General features: G+C 39.5%; 1 protein-coding gene across 1 annotated transcript in view; it reads right to left on the bottom strand.

Annotated features, from left to right (window-relative positions):
- ERICH3 (glutamate rich 3) overlaps positions 1 to 23338 on the bottom strand; it is a 94962-nt gene that overhangs the window by 65919 nt on the left and 5705 nt on the right. Inside the window, 2 exon segments of the mRNA XM_087866003.1 lie at positions 3247 to 3372; positions 5835 to 5928. Coding sequence (XP_087722129.1) covers positions 3247 to 3372; positions 5835 to 5928 — 220 coding nt within the window.

Below are 23338 nucleotides of genomic sequence, written 5' to 3' on the forward strand. Positions count from 1 at the left end.
CAAGTTCAAACTGTGTGGCTGCCCCATGCCAGGAAGGGGCATCTTGTGGGTCTTCTCTTCTTAATGCTAATTGCAAAGCAGTCTCATTCCACCAGTGCAGAAACTGAGGCAGAGGACCTTGAACTTACCCCCGTCACACGTCTGGTCAGTGGTGGAGCTGTCTGTCATCTGAAGCTCGGTCTACTGGACACTAACTTCCCGTTTCTTTGCTCTTTATTTATTCATTTACTTATTTTTCACAAGATCCTGTCCTTTCACAATATAGCATGTTTTTATTAATACATAAATATGAATAGAGACTAAAAGGAAATGTGAGTATGTCAACAGCAGTCCTCTCTGAGAGGAAGGATTCTATGTGGTTATTTTCCTTTTTATACTTTACGGTGTTTCCCTAATTTTCTGTAATACATCAATTATATAATTTAAAAATAAACGTCATGGGGGCGCCTGGGTGGCACAGCGGTTGAGCGTCTGCCTTCTGCTCAGGGCGTGATCCCGGCGTTATGGGATCGAGCCCCACATCAGGCTCCTCCACTATGAGCCTGCTTCTTCCTCTCCCACTCCCCCTGCTTGTGTTCCCTCTCTCGCTGGCTGTCTCTATCCTGTCGAATAAATAAATAAAATCTTTAAAAAAAATAAAATAAACGTCATGTAAAAAGCAAGCTGCTTAGGATTCTATCTGAAATCATTCAGACACATTTGAGGGCATTTGAAAAGTGTTTTTTCTGTGTTCTTGATCCCCTCGTGCGGCCTGTGGGACCCTGCAGACTCGATCTTTCCCTACCGATTATCATCGTCAGCCCTCTTTGGACACTTCCCTTTCTTCTCTCACCCACTGATCACCAAACCTCATTACACTCACTACCAGCCATTTGCCATCTTCCTTGTATTTCCGAATCTGCAGCCCTCTGTCCTCAGCAAGGCCACCAACGTCTTCGTCGCTGGGTCAGACGGAATTCCTTCTTTTCCCCAGCACTTCCCGGTTTCACCACTTGGCAGCTTGGGGGAGCCCGCCGGCTTCCAGGACACGTCTCCGGGGGCTGGTTGTCCACCGCGCGAGGGCTCTTTCCTGGCCCCGCGGCCGACCCCGAGCTCCCGCAGTGCGCGCCACCCGCCGCGCTAGCGCCCCCGCGCGGTGCTCCGGCTCCTTCTCCCACGCCCTCCTCCAGGCAGCGTCATCTCTCTCCCCGTCACATCTCCTCTCATCGGGGACTGCTGCCTCTCCCCGGCGTCTCCACCACTGCTGTTAGCTCTCACCCTTCGGCAACAGCTTCCTAATTGACCTCCCACCCGCAATCTTTTCCAGCTCATTAATCCATCTCCCACATTTTTAGCAACATCATCTTTCTAACACGGCTTTGCTCATTTATTTCACGCCCCTGCTGAAAAAACATCTCATCGCCTCATCACCTCCACTCCAACCCTCGCTGGGGATTGAAGGCCCTCCAGAAACCCGGGCCCAGCTTACTGAAGAGTGTCACTTCCTACTGCTCTTCCAACCAACCCACCGTGCGGTCTGGCCTCAGTGAGCTTTCCTGCCCATCCACGAAGACCTTTCTTCTCTAACCTCACGCCCGCTGTCCTCACTCTCTCCAGTGCCTTTCTCCTGCTTTCCTGTGACGCCTCGTTTAGCCTTCAAGGTCCAGTTCAAATAGCAGGTCCTCTGTTCCGCGTCCTCTGACTCTGACCGAGGCAAGTCATCATCCCCTTCTTCCCTGAGCCGAGTCTGTTTTCCCTCTCTCCTAGCATGTGATCACTTTCTACAATAGTTTTTTGTTTTGTTTTTTGATCTTTTTGGCTTTGGATTTTTTGTGTTTATATCTCACAGCTACATCACGTAGCTTCATACTGGTACATGGTAAGCCTACAATTAATGATTGATGTTTCTTGTAAGCACGAATACATGAATATTAATGTAACACCATTGGTAAACAGCATCATCGGCATAAACTATATGTGAGACAAATGTGACAATTTAGAGACAGCTATTCCATTTGTTAATTATATTAATATATTACACATCATAACTATATATATTACATTATATAAAATTATATATTACATATTAACACTTATCTAAGGTATCTATTCCAAACTTCAAGAATGTATGAAGACTCTTAAATAATAACATATTTAATAGTTATGATGTGTCAATGACTTGAAAGTTTGGAAAACTAAACTTGAAGGATCAAATACAAATTTGGTGCCTAATACAAAATTTGGTGCCTATTGGGTAAATTTGAAACTAGATATAGATTAATTTACTCTACTGTTTTTTTTTTTAACACTAGTTGCAGAATTCCAACTAATACTTTTATGAGCAAGTGAATTTGGGGACCATAAACAATGATCCCACATAATTCATGCACATAATATAAAGCATACAATGAACTCCTGAGTTAACAGATCGTATACATCTTATTTCAACACAACACTTGCTAATATAATGGCAGCATAATAGTAAATATTTTCAGTGGCGCTGCACTTCGTACTGGTTTACCGGCGATTCCACAGTTGTTCATAAATGTTTACTACACTCACAGGTCAATGATTTTACCAGCCAAGTTTTCTGATTTACTGCTGTATGGCCAAGCCAAGAAGTGACATGCTTTTTCACGGAGATTAAAATGGTGTTGATGTTTGAAACTATAAGTTCTATGGAGCAAGGCTAAAATAATTTATCAAGTTAGCTAGATATCCTACTAAAAATGCCATGTCAGACTTGAAAAAAAAGTTGTTGATGCTTGGTTTATGAATCTATGCTGACCAATGTGGCCTAAAGTAGGAGGGACAGCAGATGTTTCAATGCCTCTTCCCTGAAATTCAGCATACGGCTCAGCTTCAGAGCCTTAAAAGAATAACAAATCTGAAATAATTCATGGCAGTGGAATTACTGATATTTAAACAGATGTCACTTTTTTTTTTAGCAAATGGAAATTGAGGTACAGATGGTGAGGGCTGGTATGTTTTAGAGTAGCCATTATGGATTAAAAATCTACATTTGTTAAATTAAATACCACAAAATATATAATGATGTCCATATTTTTCCCTAACTGAAATGGAGAAAAGCTTCCTTCAGTCTCTTGGCTCCTTGCTACCTAGAGAGGTGTGGAGTATTTCTCAGGGTACCTTGTTCCATTCCTTTTTAATGAAATACAGGAGGAATTCCTCTGCTTCTGGATACAGAAGTATTATTAATTGTCATATTAGAAAATATCTATTATAAAGAAAATGTAAATACTTTACCTCCATATCAAGAACCTTATGGAAAATAGCCTGAGCTAGGCATTCCCGGATATATTTTTGGTGATCCCTCTTCATGATATTTAGTTTGTATTCTTTTTCAGAAAGTATTCTTCCACTTCTTGTGATCTGTCAGGAATAAATAAAACACACATGGAAATACAAAGCAGAAAATGTATTGTTCATTACCAAAAGGGGAGAGAGAGTGCCACAGAGAGACAGAAAGAGAGTGGCAGTGTCTTCTAAGCATGAGAGAGTATACTACTAGGGTTGATAAATGTTCACTTTTAATGACTATTTCATAAGGAAAAAAATCAGTCTCATATACCCATCATTGAGAAAACACACACAGGTGGTGCACTTTATGTTTAAAGCAAGGTTTTCATTAGAGTCACAATGTCCCCTTGATGGAACCCAGGTGTTCCTTTCATTTCTTTTTTTTTTTTTTTAACACATTTGGAAAGAGGAAGTGGGGTGCTACCTTGAAACAATGAATAGGAGCAGTAATCACAGGACTGATGATCTTACAGGAAATAACTCTGAAGGGCAAAACATGTAAGCTACAGAGGTGCTCATCAGTTTGTTTTAAAAATAATTGGTTTCATTACTTTATTTTCACACTGCTTTTTCTCATTCCACTCTCCAATCCAGAATGTAATTTAATTTGTCGTGATTCAGATTTTTTTCAGATTACGCAGTGCTGCAGATATAAAATATTCCAGACTGATTTCAATTGGCATCGTTGAAAATGCCAAGAGTGGTAGTTTCTGTTTTTTATTTACTCGGTTTTCTTTTCTCTTACTCCTTCCTAAGGGTATATTTGTTGTATTTTTCTGTATCTTTTGTAAACAGAGGGTGCTATCCTTCCTGGATTGGTCATCTTCTTCCTTTCCGCTTAATTATGCGCTGCTCGTTCAAGTCTAATCCAAGCCCACATATTTCTTAATTTTGATAACTAGTTTTATAACACTGTCATGGCAATGTATTAGAGCTCAGAGACCAAGGAGAGTTATGTTACAAGTGATTGGATACTGACAATCTTTTTTCATGTATCTTTTTTTTTTCCAATGGAAAAAAGAAAGGGGTAGGGTTCTAGAAATATTTCCGATCACAAATAACTCAGTTACAGTCTTTGAAATGTGTTGTTCATGGGATATCATGCCATTTGTTTCCAACAGAGAAAAAATGTTGAGAACATCCTGTACTGTGGCCCCCTCCCCAGTTAACAGGTGTCATTGCCCTCTCCCCTCTGGGAGATCTGATTTCCCCAACTAGACTGGAAGCTCCTACAGGGCAGAAGTTCTTAAACTTGAGCCTGCATCAGAATCAGAAAACAAGTTGAAAAACAGATTGGTGGGCCCCTCCGCACAGCTTCTGACTCAATAGGTCTGGGGTGGGGCTCTAAAATTTGCATTTTCTAACAAGTTCCCAAATGATGCTGAACACTGCTGAGTCAGGAACTGTATTTGAGCCACCCGTTGTAGAGAAATCTTCCGTATTTGAGTTGTCATGCACATAACCAATGTTCAATAAATGCTTGTTAATGATGTTGATGAGTAAATACAAAGTCCTTCCCATTTGTACATAAAGCTCACAGATTGTTACCCAAAGAAGTAATGTTAATAGTAACCACAATAATTGCAACAAGCATTTATTACACGTCTCTTATTGTGACAACAATCCTGAGGGCTGGGTATCATGGTCTTCATTCTACAACCCAGGACGCTGGAGCTGAGAAAGTGAAGTACCTGAATTGCTCAAGAGTCTATGACTTGTAAATGGCAGAGCCGGGTTTCAGCCAGGTCTGTCTGATAACAAAGCCCCAGGAGACAAGAAGCAAGCTCTCTTGAGATCTAACCAACCAGAGTGCCAAGCACATAAACAACAATTAGAAACGCAATGCATATCCTTTCAACACCATGGCAACAATAGTTAAGGAAATCCACTGTGTTTTAAGAAGGTAAACAGCTAAAATCGTTACTCACGCTTTCTGTAACCAAGCCCATTCTTTCAATGGACAGCTATAGTATTTTTTAAAGGTTTTCACATTAAACACATTTAGAAGAATGGAAATCTTGTGGAAATGATAGTTTTAGAGCTAAGGAAAGACACTAATGTTACCAATAAACCATCCGGGAAATGAAACAGGTTTTTAAAATTCAAGGGGAAATTTTGAACTGTTCATGTCTTGCACACCATATTCTGTGATTATTAAAAATAATATTTTTTCCTGAAGACAGTAAAGTCTTCTCTATGCTTAATCCCTAACAGTTCCTGGCTCATTTGATGTGTTCAATAAATATGTGTTGAATAAATGAATGAATAAACAAACAAGTAAAATATGCCATTGGAAGCTCCTAGGGTTTTCCCTCAATATATATAAGTAGCCTTAGTGGTCATTGTGACCTCTCTTCCTATCTTTTGAAACATAGCTTCAAAAAGATAAATCAGAGTCTGGAAAAGAAGTAATTTTTCTAAAATGGGGGGGGGGAAGGGGGAAGATGTCCCTGATTAGCTCAAAGAGGAAACCAGAAAAGGGAGAGAGAACTACTGGATTTAATGAAACAGGTAGGAAGTAAACCAAATCTTACCAGGCCTGATCTCAGGAGATGCCGCCTTATCCTTGTATTGTTAAAATAGCCAGTCAGGTGTTTATCGGTAAGACTATTATATGCTGCAAGCAATCTGGAGGAGAAAAATGAAACCATCAAGGTTTTATGAAGTGTTGCCTAACAGCCAAGGCGATTCTTGACTTTCTCATCCCCAAACTGTGCATAATCATTCACTCCTCCAGACAGCCAGTCATTCATGTGTGTGTTCAATAAACAGGTATGGAGCACTTACTATTTTCCAGGTTTTATGATAAGAACTGGGAGACAGTCCTGACATTGTTTATTTTGAGGATAAGTACGGAAATCAGACATGAACAATTAAACTGGGTGTGAAAAATCCAACAATAGAAATATGCAAAACTCATGGGGACACAGAGAAGGAGACTAGCAACTTCAGTTGTCAGGAAAGTCTTCACAGAGGAAGCCTGATGGGAAGGAAACTTGGAGCTCCTTCAGAGGACTCTTCGGCCTCCCGTTTCACCCTAAATTCTAGCGGCAAACTTACGTGCACTTCTTCAACAGATTCATATTTTTTCGTGTCTTCAGGACACAACGCACGGTCCCTCTACTGCCAAGGCCTCTCTCTGACCTGTTAGCTAGTGGATGCAACCCGTGATTCACAATCATCTCTTTTCCCAGCAAACATTCCCAGTGCAAATGGAATGTTCTGTGTCACCTTCCATTCCCCATCCCTAAAACCTTGAGAGACCTTACATATCACCTAAGATTAGAAGGCCAGGAGCTTGTGTTATTCTTAGTATCCCTATGGAATTATTTATTGTGTACCCAAATAATGATGTGTTCAATAGGGGAAAATACAATTTTGTTTCGGACTCATTCTTACTGGTATAAACTTCTAAGTTTAAGCTCAGCAGCTTAGAAGTCTTAACTTCCACACACTTTCATGAATTCCACATCCAGAACTCCCCACCCTCCCCCCCAAAAATTCATAGATTACTTTTGATTTTTAGGGTCTTTTAAGAGTTAAAAGAAAACAAATTGGTTGCTTGATTACATTTTATACCTTGGTAGGTGGTCAATCTGAGCCTATAAATCAAAGTTTGAAGCTATTTTTTCTAACTTTTAACTTCTCCTCCACTGATTATTATTTTTTTTAAGATTTTATTTATTTATTTGACAGAGAGACAGCCAGCAGGAGAGGGAACACAAGCAGGGGGAGTGGGAGAGGAAGAAGCAGGCTCCCAGTGCAGCAGGGAGCCTGATGTGGGGCTCGATCCCAGGACCCTTGGATCATGCCCTGAGCCAAAGGCAGACACTTAGCGACTGAGCCACCCAGGCGCCCCTCCACTGATTATTATTACCTTACAAAAACATATGCACATACATTTACATGTATGTATACAGGTAGGCACATATGTTCATCCATATATATAAATGTGAGTGTAGGTACATATATATGTATATATAGAGAGAGAGTTGAAGACAGAGAGACCGAGACAGGTAGAGAGAAAGAAGCAAAGAGGGAGAATTCACAAGCCTAAACACAGCCCTAAAATAAGGCTGTCTTAAAAAAAATATACCCTATTACCTGCAACAAAGATTTACAGTCTGTACATATTACGAGCAATTGATCCTTAACTTACTTGCAGGCCAGAGCAGGGACTCATATGATACAGTCAAGTAAATGTCATTAGTGACAATTTTATTTAGCTGCCTTAATTACATGGAGATGGTATTGGTGACCTTTTCCTGTCTCTTTTCTCCTTAACGCCCATCTTAGGAAAGTTATATGCTGTCAAATGGTAAGGAAAGTTTAATTTTGTCCAAAAGACACAGAAAGCAGTTACAAAACCCAGAAGCCAAGATGCCACATGAGGGCTGCCGACATATGAACAACGCAGGAGCCATTATTTCACTGGGTTTATGTAAAAAGACAACCCGAGGGCTTCAGTAATGCACATACGAAACCAGCCCCAGATAATGCTTTGAAACCATCTTTTAAATGAACTGTCTTGGTGTCCTATAGTTCATCAAAGGTTTCCTGTCTCCAAAAGGTCAACACTGTATCCTTTACCCTTTCTGAATCTCAGAATATCTTTCCAGCAACTCATTTCAGAAAGGTGAACAGGTGTCTCTCGGTCCTAACAATCATGATTCCACAGCTCACAGATTCTTAAGATAAATCATTAGACAGATATCATATATAATCTTTTGTCTGTTTTTCAGGCTCAAGTTTTTTAAAAAAATCAATAGTTTTGGAATAGCTGTGAGTGCTAAAACCCTGATTAAATGAAATAGGGTCAAAAAGTTAGGATAACATAAATTTTAACTTCCCTACTGGCTGAAAATAATCCCCTTCTTTCAATTCAGAATTTGAAACTTTTTCAATATTTAGGTCCTAAGAATAATGCTTAGGCAGCTTTGGCACCACCTCGCCCTAATTCTGCTGCCTCAGGCTCGTACTAAATGAGTATGGGTCCATGATGTACTTCCTGTCTTACCAAAAGGTCCAGTGGAGTTGAGAACTTTGCACACATCAGCTTTCCCACCTTTCCCTGTTTAGAAAAGATTGAAAGTCCCTGGTTGGGATGCTATTTGTGAAGCAACTCTTTCCATGACAATCATAACCTGGCCTCGGCAGAAAAGCTAAAAAATAACTGGTTGGGTCCATCCGGGGTCAGTCATTTCTTTTTCAGCAGTGCCTAACTTTTTTTTTTTTTTTTTAAGATTTTATTTATGTGACAGAGAGACAGCCAGCGAGAGAGGGAACACAAGCAGGGGGAGTGGGAGAGGAAGAAGCAGGCTCCCAGTGGAAGAGCCTGATGTGGGACTCGATCCCAGAACGCCGGGATCACGCCCTGAGCCGAAGGCAGACACTTAACGACTGCGCTACCCAGGCGCCCCTAACTTTTTTTTTTTAACTGAAACTTTAGATTAACAAACTATTTCATAACAAGAAATTGCACTGGAGTAAATTGTATACAGATTTCGTAAAACAGTTGTTAGGGACTGAATATTTGTTTCCCCCTAAAATTCGTATGTTAAAATCCTAACCCCCAATGTGATGGTATGAGGAGGTGGGGACTTCGGGAGGTGATACGGTCAGAGGGTGCAGCCCTCTGAATGAGATCAGTCCCTTATAAAAGAAACGCCAGAGAGCTTCCTGGACTCTTTCCCCATAGGAGGATACAGCAAGACAGTAGCCATGTATGAACCAGAAAGCTGCTCTCACAAGACGCTGAATCTGCCGGCACCTTGGTCTTGGACTTCCCAGCCTCCAGAACTGTGGGACAGAAATTTCTGTTGTTTAAGCCACCCAGTCTATGCTGCTGTGTTATAGGAGCCTGATGGGAGTACGTCAGCAGTCAGTGCAAACATGTCTATTGTATACATACAAATGTCACCCTCGTTCTGACCACGAAGCCTCCTCCACAGGGAGATGGTAGTCGTCCTGTGTGTCAGCCACAGCCGTGGTCGCTCTGACCCTCTCTGCTCTGCTCCTCTTCCTGTGTGCTTGGTTTGGGTTTGTAGCCTCCCTTCGCACTTGCCCAATGACAAGAGCTTTACTGACCTGGCCACAAATTTAGATGAGTAGAGCTTTTCTGATGTTTCTGCCTTTGTCCTCTTCATTCACTGCCACTGTTCCCCCAACACGCATACCCTTTTCCTTTCTCTCTTGCGTTCAGCAGAGCCCTGGGCCAGATGAGGTCACCTCGCCTGAACTCGGTGATTGTGTTGTTGATCGCGTTGCACCTGCAGCACTCCACTCCCTTTGTAAGTCACTCTCCGCATCTCCGGTCAAAGCTGGACTTCTGGCTGTGGGACCCAGTCCCATGATCCTCCCCTGCTGCGGTCCGTAGGATCAACAACTGCGCTGATCCCAGCAATTACCAGGCCGCTATGACTGTATCATTCAAAGGCCATGCTGTCCACACCAAGTCCCACAGCTAAATGCCAAGAGAAGCCCAACTCACTGGCTTCTCTATCTGATGGACAAGACTACTCACCCACCCTCTGGTCACTGGGTGGAGAACAACCCACTAGCTGGCTCAATGCACCCCAGAAGACAGTCCCCCAGGAAACCAAGCAATCCTGTCTCTCTGATGGGTCCTGTTTCCTCCACTATGATACACCCCCACATTCCTAGGGATTAGAGGAGCAGGCTGCTGAGTCACTGGGAGTGCTGCTTTTCCAGCTGCAGTCCTTCAACACTGAACCCTCGAACCCCTGCCTCCCACTGTGTAGAATATATAAATGGGCTCTGAAGTAATAAAGTCAGTGATTCCTATCAATCCCTCCATCTTCCCCCAAAGAGAATCTATCCCATAAAAACGCCATCTGAAAAGACAAGCACTATAATATTACTAATCACAAGCATTTATTGAGCACTGACTATTTTCAGGGCATTCCAAAAGATCCGGGGGATTTAGAGATGACACAGACACTGGACCCACAGAGTTCCCAACGTAGTGGAGGGAGTATGTGTGTACATACAGTGTGTGTGTGTGTGTGTGTGTGTGTATGTGTGTGTGTGTATGTGTGTGTGTGAATACATGGGCTTACTTCATTTCTCCCTGTGTTACAGGCCGATTCATTCACAAATAGGTAATGAGTGTTTAAGTGTCTCCATGTCAGATACTGTGTCCTAAGCTGGGCAAGAAGCATAATATCCCCAACCCATTAGCAGATTACAAAGTGCCTCCACACACATAGTCTCATTTGATTTCTTTTAGGCCCCTGGAATGAAAGCTATTACAGCTCTTCCATCTTACTCAAATGGAAGAGCTCTAAAACAAGATTATCATTTAATGTGAGTCGGTCATAGAAAAGCCTGACTAAGGTAACACCTTATTCATGATCACAGTGGTCAAAGAATTCCTTCTGGCTTCAGCCCTCTTGAACCTACCTCCCCTCCTAGCACTGCCTGTCACCACCCTTGGTGGGAGACACAGATGTAGTGGTTAAGACTCCAGCTCTAGTTCAGTCCTGGCTTCACTGTCGCTGACTCCGTAACTGGGATCAAGTGACTAACCACACCTCTACCTTCCACAAAACACTAGGACATGAACACAATGTGGCCAAGGTCTTTGCCACTTCATAACAAGGATCACTTTTCCCCCAGTTTCCAATAACATGTTTCTCATTTCCACCTCACACTTCATCAGAATGGCCTTTACCATCCATATTTCTACCAACATTCTGTACAGGATTATTTCTGTGTTCTCTAAGAAGAAGGAAGCTTTCTCTCCAGCTCCCTTTTCTTTTTGAGCTCTCACCAGAATCACAGGAAAATCCCTTCACAAGAAAATATTTGCAAACCATATGTCTGATATGGGGTTAATATCCAAAACATATAAGGAGCTCATACAACTCAATAGCAAACGCGAATGACAATAACAATAATCCAAATAAAAATGAGCAGAAGACCTGAATAGACATCTGTTTTCCAAAAAAACCCATAAATGGCCAACAGGTATGAGAAGGAATATTCAACTAATCATTAGGAAAATGGAAATCAAAACCACAATGAGATACCACCTCACATCATTAACATGGCTGTTCTCAAAAAGATAAGAGGTAAGTATTGGTGAGAATGTGAAGACGAGGGAACCCTTGTGCACTACTGGTGGGAGTGTAAATTGGTACAACCACTATGGAAAACAGTGTGGACGTTTCTCAAAAAATTAAAAATAGAATTCCCATAGGATCCAGCATTCCCACTTCTGGAAATACATCCAAAAGAGATATCTGTACCCCCATATTCACTGCAGCATTATTCATAATAGCCAAGTCATGGAAACAATGTAAGTGTCCATCAGTGGAAAAATGGATAAAGAAAATGTTGTGAATATATATACAATGGGATATTACTCAGCACTAAAGAAAGGAAATCCTGCCATTTGCAATAACATGGATAAATCTCAGGGCATTATACTAAGTTAAATAAGCCAGAGAAAGACAAATACTGTGCAATCTCACTTGTATGTGCATTTTTTTAAAATGAACTAATAGAAATACTGAATGATGGTTGCCAGGGATTGAAGGTGGAAGGAATGAAGAGATGTTGGTGAGAGGGTACAAATTTCCAGTTACAAGATGAATAAGTTCTGGAGATCTTATGTACAGCATGGTGACTATAGTTAACAATGTTGTATTATATACTTGGAAGTTGATAGGAAATTAGATCTTTAAAAAAAACAATTATGTGAGGTTTTGAATGTGTTAAGGAACCTTTTGTGGTAATTGTTTTGTAATATAAACATATATCAAATCATCACATTGTATACCTTAAACTTACACAATGTTATATGTCAATTATAGCTCAATAAAGCTGGAAAAAAACCTTTTGCCCCTCAGAAGTTTTCCAGTTACTACCCCATTACCAGCTCCAAACCTGCTTCCACCTTTTTAGGTGTTTGTTACAGCAGCATTCCACTTCTTAGAACCAATTTCCATCTTACTCTGTTCAGGCTCTGTCACAAAATGGACTGGGTGGCTTGAAAAACAAATGTATTTCTCACAGTCCTGGGGACTGGAAGTCTGAGGTCAACGTGCCAGCACAGTCAGGCTCTTGGTGAGGCCCTCTTCCTGGCTGATGAACAGCCATCTTCTCTTTGTATCCCCACGTGGCACAGAGCAGACAAAAAGGCAAGCTCTCTTTCGTCTCTTCTTATAAGGGCACTAACCCCATCATGACGGTTCCATCCTCATGACCCATCTCCCAAAAGCACCAGCTCCAAATATCATTGCACTGGGGATTGTGGTTGCTACACGTGAATCTAAGGAGGACACAAGCCATAACAGAAGGCGTAATTGTCTTCGTTTTGTGGGTAAGGAAAACAAGCCTTAGTTTAAGTCACTTGCTAAAGATCACATAACCTAAAGTTTGTTCCTGAAAATATTTGCCAAAGCACAGTGAAACACCACTCACCAGGGTTTCACTCACCAGGGCTTGCTAAGGTGGGGACCAGGATGCTAAATATGATGACAGGAAAATAAGAATCTTGAAATATTCACATAAAAATGTAATTCCGTAAATTCCCCAATACAGAAATAGAAAAATTTTAAGTGAAAATACTTACAGGCAAAATTAACAAATACGTAACTTCCATTTGTAATTAGCCATATCATTAGCATTAAAAACAATATTTTGAAATCTATAAATTATCTTATTCTCTAATATGTATTTCTGCAATCTGCCCTATGATACAAATTTTCCTAGCAAACTTGTTCGGAGAGAACATAAAGAATAATTTTGACACAACCGGTTTTATTTAGATCAAATTGTGACTCTGCCCATCTGAATTAACGAAGCTTAGTTCATTATTGCTGCTGTACCCAAGTGCCACACATTAGTAGCTTAACGCGAATTTATTGTCTTACACTTCTAGAGGTCGGAAGTTCAAAACGGGTCTCGCTAAATTCAAGGTGTCATCAGGGCTACATTCCTTCTGGAGACTCTTAGGAAGGATCTTTTCCACATTCTAGAGGCTCCCCCCATTTTATTTTAGGGTCAGCTGATTAGCAACCTTAATTCCATGTGCAAACCTAATTTCCCATTGCCATGTAAATTAACCTATTCACATGTTCTGAGGACTAGGACATGGACGGACTTCTTTGAGGGGCCATTATTCTGCCTGTCACAAGGCTTTTCTTATATGCCACATGCCAGGGAGCAGAAACACGGGATGCTGAATGTTATGGCAATAACATATACATTGTCCAATGACCATGTTCAATCATGCCAGTGATGCTCACTTTGAAAAGGGACACTTCCCAGATCAGAGGGAGGAAGGCAGTTCTTGGCACCATACCAAGATGTACAAAATAAATTGGAGCCTAAACTTTGATGTGCCAAATGTGAGCACTAAGACAAAAGAACAGGAGGTACACTAAGAAACTGATATATTCAAACAATAGATTTTTCTCATAGGGATAACAATAGAGATAACCTCTTTAGGTGAATGTAATATGTGAAAAGATAGATTCGCCCATAGGATGTAATTGCACTCATGTCAAACATCAATTAATCAGCACTTAATATATTTCATTAAATTCAAATAATGATTATATGAAACACTAAGAAAGAAGAAAATTTTGCCAATTACACTATAGCATGCCACTGGTGTAAGCACAAATGATTTTAGTAACGTGAAAATGTGAAAAAATCATCTTGGTATTGATGTAATAGGTTACAATGCATGCTTAATTATTGCACATGCATAGATAAATCTGGGGAAGAGGAAAGAATATGGCTGGGTCCCTACCATTAAAAGCCTCAAAATGAGGTTAGAGAGAAGGATTTTACACATAAAACAATTAGAAAGCGTACAAAACTCTATTTTAAAAGTAATAACTGTGGAGTGCTGGAGCTGACTCATACTGGCTCTAATGAGATAACTGTTAAAATTTTCAGGAGTTTTGCAAGCCGTTGTTAGCTTGAAATTGGCCATCATGGGAGTATTTGCAACCCAGAAATTAACAAACACTATAAATCCAGGCTTTTTTTCTTTCTGAGAAGCCAGTTTACCAGCACACCACTAATTTTAAAAGTGAGTAACAAGATATATCACAGGAGCTATTAAATAAAATGATTGATTATATGAGTCAACGTACAGAAGTATGCCTTACATAGTTTCATCCAGAAATTCATCTTCTATATGCAGCATTTGACCAAAGGGGCTCATATACCCGTTCAACCATTTCCTATCCCCAACAAAAAGAACACGAGGACTCTAGCAAACACATTGACATTTTCAGTAGCATTTCAATCAAGAAATTTTATGCAAGATATCTCTTTACATCGCCACAAATGGAAAGGTTCAACTCACCTACCAATCTGGAAAAACTGATTACATCATTTTATGCTCAACAAAATCAAACGAGACTTAGGTGAATGAACACGGTTTTATTACTAAAAATGAAGAGCTTAATCGAGAGGTGCTTTGCATTTCAGAGGTCACTAAATCTGCAATTTGTAGAGTCTGATAGTGTTCAAGGAGGGCCTACATCAAACCTCCACTGCCAAGGCAGGCTTCCAGCAATGACAACCAGATAAAATGTTTCTGCAACTCACATCAAGTCCTTGTAGTGGGAAAGCAAGTTAAACAAATCATAGGATATTGTGGTTTGATTGCCATTATGTTATAATTCACAAGCAAGGGAGCTCCACCTCCTGACCCATATGGCTTTCTCACTGTCCATCAAAAAGATTTGTAAGAATCCACAGAATTTCAGTTCTCTGAGGAAACGCATCACACTCAAGCCAACCAACTAAAAGATTTTGAATCTCAGCAAGATTCTTAGCAAAGAAGTAATAAAATCTAAATGGGAGCAACTTCTCCAAATAAAATAACTGAAAGCAGCACAAATAACCAGAAAAATAAAGAAAAAATAAACTACGTGGCTTCCCATCACTGAAAACTGCATGTCTGTCACTTAAGAGTGAGAAGATTTAAGACCAGACACCTTAACTCTTAATAGATGCAATGATTTTCCTGCAGTTATTTAAGGCAAATAAATCTATATCAAATACTTCAGCCCAAAGTAAATTTGATGAGATAAAAAAGGATGAGATTTGGGGCTAGAAGGCTTGAGGTCAAATTCTAATTCTACCCCTTACAAGATGCATGACCCTGGTGAATTCAATTTTCTTTTTGCAATTATCACCATGAAGCCAAATGCTGTGACTGCTTCCTGAAGTGGATGATCCAAGTTTACTGGTCTGGAAATGTATTTACCTGGAGCCACGGGATTACAGAAATGACCACATGAAGTCTAGTCAACTCTCTTATTTTATATTCAGGACACTGAGCTTATAAAAGTAGGCACAGCTCATCAGTAAACTCAGATCATAGGACTCAAAAAGAAGATGCCAGAATGTCACAGGAATTTCCATAGAATTATACCTGTCCCTTTCCTTGGGCCCTTGTCTCGCTACCTTGCACCAGAATTTCTTTCATCATGTTTGATCACTCCCTTTAGATTCATGTAAGATTCCTCCATGTATCCCTCTCACAAGTGTACTGTGGTGCATGTCTACAGTATACGCTTCGCCAATACTTGTCGAATGCATGAGATTATAAATCGGTTAATGGAAACAAAATATACTGGTCCAATTCCTTGACATACATCCTTTTAAAAAGTCCATGTGTAAGGATCAGGGTTAACCTCTCTTCCGCTTCAGGATAATAACTGAAAGCAGTTTATGCCAAAAGAGGTTCAAAAGCTTGCTTTACATATTTTGCCTTTTTTAAAATTCAGAACGCTCAGTGTGGATGATCATGCTGACAATGTTAGTTTTGTTGTTTTGTTTTTTGTCAAATAAATGCTTTTGCAGTATGCTACAAAATTGCATTGAAAGAAAAGTTCCTAGGGAGGCAGGAAAAAAAGAAAAACCTTTTGAGGAAACTTGAATAAAGACCAATGCAGAAGAGTAATTGACATAAGGGTCAATTATTTTCCAACCCTTTATAAGAAAATTCTTTGCCAACTAAAATTAGACCATGAGTCTCTGCTGCCTGCCACTTTATAGAGGGTGATTGAACTAATACTATATAAATGATTTTATATTACATCCTTCATTCTTTTTATTTGTATCCAAACCTGCCAGATCTCAGCAATTATGCTAAATATTGATTTACAATTTCTCTCAGCTTATTCCAACGATGCAGACAGATGAGAACCATAATATTATTTTATTTATAGCCTTAATATGATGGTTTGAAGTGACTACTAAAAACAAAACTAGTCTCCAACTGTGCTGACTGCTGGCGAGATAGTTTTGCAGTGTGCACAGATGAGGCAATAGGAAAACAGTGCATGGGAAGTCAGTAGGCCTGGGACTCCCTAAGGTGGACCGTTCCCAAAAGAAGAAGTTTGATCCTCTAAGCTCTTCTCTGGAGACTTAAGAAGGTCAATTCTTTGAACAGAAAAAATAAAGAAAGATATTGTGGCCACTTAAAAAATTTGCATTAACAGAAAAATAGTATACACACCAAGGGAGATAAGGAGGCTGTTTGGAGAAAAGGTGACAGAAGGGAAAGTTCTAGAAACCAATAATTTTCATCTCCAGTATTTATGGATCACCTAATGTTTTTGTGGTGCACGTAGTAAACACTCTATATAACATGAGCTATATATTTTAATTCTCAAAACGACCGTGCAAAGTACTATTATCTACCCTCTTCACGGAAGAGTAAACTATGGTATAGAGTGCTTGGATGAGCAGCTCATGACTATTTTTAAAGGCAGATCCACAATTCAAATCAGGGACTGTTCAGTTTTAACCACTAAGCAGAACTGTGCTCTACAAGGAACAGTCAACAGTCCCGAAGAGCTCAGCCCAAGTAAGAGAAAGCATATGGGGGTCAGATAAGTGAATGGTATGACCTGTGAAAGATGCTAAGAAGGCAGGCTCATCTCAAATGATGAGGGAAAGTATAGGGAAGGCAGTCTGGCTTAATAAAAGGAACAACTGTCTAAAAGTCAAAGGGGTGGTCTGTAAGATGGCTCACCCAACGGGCCTGGGACTGGCCGGTTTTCTAACAGCTGTGGAGGGTTTTAAGCTGGGTAACAGCATGACTAGATTATTCTACCACCAAAATCCCCTTGCTGTGTCTTGAGGAGGAAGAGTATGGTAGTTGAGAGTTTCACTTCTCAAGTCCAATTTCCTGAGTTTGAATCTTAACTATTCAACTATCTCAGCTCCTTAGCAATGAGGGGCAAGGTACTTAACTTCCCTGTGCCTTCTATTTTCCTCTGAAAATGGAAATAATCGTAGTGCTATTTTCGAATGTCATTTAGAGCATTAAATGAGACAATACTAAAAACTTAGCAAATTACCTATCACACACTACATACTCAATGGGTTTTGGAAGTTACCATCGAGTTGACGTACTTTAAGAATTGGAAGCTAAAGACTTAAGGATGTGCTAACTAATCTATCATTTCATGAAACATACATATATAAAGCCATCACCCTGTATGCTTTAAACTTAACATCGTGCTATTTGTCCATTACATCTCAATAAAGCTGGAAAAATAAAACGAGGAAAAAAAACAAGCAAAAAAGACTTAAGCAACATATGCTTTGCACGAAGATCAAAATAAACACACAATCGCTGCCACTCACTGAGTCTCTAATATTTGCCAATATTCCTGCCAGGAAGGTATTTATTAGCACCAATTTTTGAAAGAGGAAAGTGAGGCACAGAGAAATTAACTTTCCTAAATCCCCATAAGGCACAACTGAGATTCAAACTTATGTCTTTCTGACCCCAAAAATATTCCTCTTTCTAATGTACCATGTTTATCTCCTATTTTTTAATGAAACATTGATTTTCCATGTGTAATATCATTCTTTTTCATTTAGAAAAACACAAAAAATAAGATGATTTTCAGACAGTTCCAATCTTTTAGAGATTTCAAGTCCTTGTTTGTGCCTCCTTTGAAATGCTCTAACCTTCTGCTAACTCTGGCTGCTCAGAATGTGCGCTGCCTCCCTAAAGGCTTGCTGCAGACACGTGCTAGATGCTATTTTGCTTTTCACCTTGATTTAGGCAAAAATCTTCTACAGACTTCTTTCCGCTAGCGAAAACAGGTCCTCGATGGGTCTTAGTAAAAGCGAAGTGGCTTAACGCAAATGTAGGGAAAGTGGGGGTTATCTGTACTATGTACTTATAAAGTACTTTTCACTCTCTTTAAATGTTTCCGGATACTGTATGTATCTTTTATGTATGTATCCAAAATTTTACCCCCAAATTAACCTCTCCAGAATGCCCTGTCCAATGAATCCAACTCTACATCTAGCTCAGGACTTAGGTGTGCAAGTTCTCCTACAGAAATTTGGACTTATTCATGTACATTCGTACCTACCTCAGTGCTACCGAGCACTAAGTTAGCATATTTAACACTTACTATATGGCAGGCCCTGTGCTAAATGTTTTAGAGGATTTCATTTAATCCTCACAACAACCTACACAACAGACATATGTTCCACATGGATGAAAAAAACGAGAATCAGAGGGATTATACAGATTTCGAGTAGGGCCACGCAACAGCTGTGTGGCAAATCTGAGCTCATACCATAGTCTGGAGCTAGAGAGTTAACTACTAAAGCACTGTGCCACAGGATGCTGTGGACTGTCCCCGAAGCCATTCCCAAACCCTTCTCCCTTGTCCATCTCCCATGAGGTTGTAAAGGTCCATACACTCTTTCCCACACTCCCTTGGCACGTAGGCATGCCCACTGATGCAGTTCTGGTCAATGACATATTAAAGGAAAGTTCTGGAATGTTCTGGAAATGCTTTCCTCCTTGATTAAAAAAAACTTTTTTTTTTTTTTTAAGATTTTATTTATTTATTTGACAGGCAGAGAGACAGCCAGTGAGAGAGGGAACACAAGCAGGCGGAGTGGGAGAGGAAGAAGCAGGCTTCCAGCAGAGGAGCCTGATGTGGGGCTCGATCCCATGACGCCAGGATCACGCCCTGAGCCGAAGGCAGACGCTTAATGACTGAGCCACCCAGGCGCCCCAAAATACCCTTCTTTTAACCATCTTTTTCCTTTATGTTTTGGATGTTTTTATAAAAATATAATGACTGGATCTAGTGTAATCATCTTGCTACCATAAGGAAAAGACCAAGAAAATTGTACAGGTAAGGACCCAAGTCCTGATATTACAAAAAAATTGAATCACCTACCTCCAGACTATTTGTGAAGTAAATAATAAATGTTGGTATGATTTAAGGCACCGTTCATTTGGTTTTCCGTTACTTCCAGTTGAATGAATTCTTAACTGATATGATTACCCTACTGCTCCTGGACAGCAAAACTCAAAGACGTTCAGTGACTTTTTAAATCTTTAAAAAAAAAAAAAAAAAAGACTCACTATTTAGGTTTTCTTCAAGAACTCAAATGAATTCCTTTTTTTTTTTTTAAAGATTTTATTTATTTATTTGACAGAGAGAGACAGCCAGCGAGGGAGGGAACACAAGCAGGGGGAGTGGGAGAGGAAGAAGCAGGCTCCCAGCGGAGGAGCCTGACGTGGGGCTCGATCCCAGAACGCCGGGATCACGCCCTGAGCCAAAGGCAGACGCTTAATGACTGAGCCACACAGGCGCCCCTCAAATGAATTTCTTGAACACAGTAAGTGCTTAATATGGTAGCTTAGTAAGTAGTACATACTTGGCACTCGGTAAATATTAATTGAATGAATGAGCAAATGTATTCTTGAAACTAATCACAAATGATCACTTATATACGAGACTTATTTCAGCAAGCAGTGAGCTAAGTGCAGGGCATAGTCCTGAAGTACATGAAGGACCAAAATATGTAGAGAGGTATGGTCTCTACCCTCAAAACGTTTGTAGTTACAAGGGAAATATGAAGACAACTGGAATGCTATGAGGGAATTGCCTTCTTGGTACTTGTTGGTATAACTTAAAAAACAGTTCTGTCTTAGAAACAGCTTTTCAAACAATATAGCTTTGTCAGTATAGCTTTAAAAGTAGGATAATACATAGGAAAATGGAGAAAAAATAAAATGACCAAAAAAACTATGATTATCAATGGGAGGATTTCAAGTAATTTTTATTTCTTTCTTTTATATTTTGCTCAAAGTAGAAATTTTGCAAAATACAGATACATATAAGAAAATAAAAGACAACTCATATCCCCAGTACCCAGAGACTTGAGATCCCCTCTAAGTCTATTATTCTAATTTACAGCAGATTATTTTTATTTGAATCTAAACAACAGAAACAATATTATTGTAAACATCTTGGGGCAAGCTATGCAGAGAGACAACTTCTTAATATGAGAGCCACATAATATTCACAAATATAAAATATTACAATCCATGGCATATAGAGAATGTCAGATTAACTGCTATTATAAAACACTATGATTCGATTCAATTTAAAATCCTTAGTTTTTAATGCTGTTTCATAACTACTATGTGCAATTTATATTGTCTATTTAGTTCCCTGCTGTTTTTTCTCTTGTTTCAATATTTTGCTCTAAGAATTTTCATTAATTTATAAATATTTAGTACTATTATAAGAAAATAATAACAGTCACAGAAAAATGGATCACCAGCTTACAATGTTCAATTTTCTAACCCAACCAGTGTAAGATGCTGAGAGGTAGGGAGTAATTTGATTACGAATCAGACTAAAAAGAAAAGTTCAATACTTACCAGTAGAGACCATTGACTTATTATCTTAATTACTTCTCCTCACTAGTGCTTTAATCATATTTTCTGTTTGCTTTGAGTTTTATCTCCTTTTTCAACTTTTGGCTTCCAATTTCCACTCTTCATGAGCCTCATATTGTTAAACCATTTACTTCCAATGACTACATTTCTCATAAAGGCCATCTTTAGCTTTTGCAGGACCAAGTAATAGAGAGCATCAGCAGTGACAAACAGGTTGTATCGGTGCGGTAGGGCTACCATATCGAAGCATCACAGACTGGGGGGCTCAAACAACAGAAATTTAGTATCTCACAGTTCTGGAGAATAGAAGTCCAAGGTCAAGGTGTCAACAGGGTTGGTCTCTTCTGAAAGCCATGAGGGAAAGTTCTGTTCCAGGCCTCTCTCTTTAGCTTATCGATGGCCATTTTTCCCCTCTCTCTTCACATGGTCTTCTTTCTGTGTGTGCGTCTAAGTCCTAACCTCCTCTTCTTATAATGACACCAGTCATATTAGATTAATGACCCCATTGACCTCATTTAAGTATAATTACCTCCTAGAGACCATTATCTCAAAATACAGTCACATCTGAGGTTCTGGGAGTTAGCACTGCAACATATGAATTTGGGTGGGGGTACAATTCAGCCCATAACACAAGCACAGCCAAAAAGATGACCAACTGAAATATGTAGCATGGATTTAGATAGGAACAAGGAATAGATTTCTTAAGTACAAAGAAACCCACACTTTGATTCCAAATTATCTGTGCTCGCAAACCGAAAAGGGTCATTGATGATCCATCCAAAAGGGGAACACATATCTTTTGGACCCCACTACAGCCATGTAGGTAGTTTGGATGGAAGTGGAGAGGATTAATGAACCTCTCCAAAGAGATCCCCTAGAGCGCTGGGCAGAAGAAGAAACTGCATCTCATAGTAATCTGCCCATTGACCAAAAAAGAGTTAACCATACGAAAGAGACAGGGAGACAAGAAGAGTGAGGGTCAGAGGAGACCCTCAAGAGAATGAGAAGCTATTAGGAAGTCTGACCCATACAGATACACTTTTAAGTGTTCTTCATTTTTAAAATATGTGTCTTGTGGCTCACTATGAAAGCAATGTTTTGACAACAAGTCTCAAAAAACTTCTAATCCTAATATTGACAGGAATCTCAGTAAGGCATGATTTTTCAAGCTGCATCTACTGAACTTGTAACATCTTTTTCTCTTTTCTCTGGAAAGACATTAATCCAGAAAGGCAAGTTCTCAGGTGAATTATTTTAATCCAAATATATTTTCTAATATAACAACCTGCAGCAATGATGTTGTCAATGAAGGATGTGTTCCCTGATTGGAATTCTTGGAAGAGGAGAGTTATTTAGAGCTTCTAGCTAGTAAAAAAACCAAAGGGCTTCTGATCAGTTAGAAACCAGAGGTAGAGTGGAATCCTACCTAACATTTGGGTTGACTTTTTTACTTAGCACAAGATGCAAATGTATTGTATGGTCAAAAATATCCTTAAAAATCATGAGCTTAATCCATAAAGTACGATACTCATGGTTTTGTGTATGCTGCAGCACTCAGTAATTCTTCGTGTGCATAAGTTTCTGAACCACGGAGGTAGGCCAAAGCAAGGAACTAAAGAAAAATCAAAATGCAGTGTCTATACACTCAAATAAGTCACCTTTGAGGGCATTGCCCAAGTCTTATTCAATGCAATCAGGAACAGTAATTGATTGTTCAAACCAAAAATTAATTTAATGAGGTAACTATATATAAATACATTTACCTTAAATAGTTTAACTGAAAATGTAAATGTTGGTCACCTCACTATATTCATTTTTGTTTGTAGTGCCAAGAGTTTTACTTTGACTGTAACTCAACTGATTGTCCTCTTACCTTCTCCTTTTGAAAAATATAAATCATATTCATAATATATCATTTGGGACTTCAAGTTTAGGGAAAGGTGACAAAGATGCTTGCAAATCTATAAGAATATTCAATCCTAGATTTTTTTTCTTTTTTACAGATTTTACCTCCACCTAATTTAATAGTTTATTTTAAACCCATGGACATTTAGGGAATCATTCCAAAGCCTACACTACTTTCAACTATTTGTGGGGGGAACTGAGTAAGTCATTGGCAGGAAAGATCTAATAATTCAAACTGAATACTACTTCTCTTGGTCTGTACCAAAATTATTAATTAAAGTTAAAAAGATTATTTCAGTACTATCTCCCAGAATCTAAAATTTTCATTGAAAATGATATCTCTGGAAACTTAAAGTCTTGAAAATATATAAACACCCAGGCCCAGATTATTTGAAGCTTGAA

This window comes from Ursus americanus, chromosome 12, assembly GCF_024610735.1.
Source record: "Ursus americanus isolate L20-20 chromosome 12, mUrsAme1.1.p, whole genome shotgun sequence".
Lineage (NCBI taxonomy): Eukaryota > Metazoa > Chordata > Mammalia > Carnivora > Ursidae > Ursus > Ursus americanus.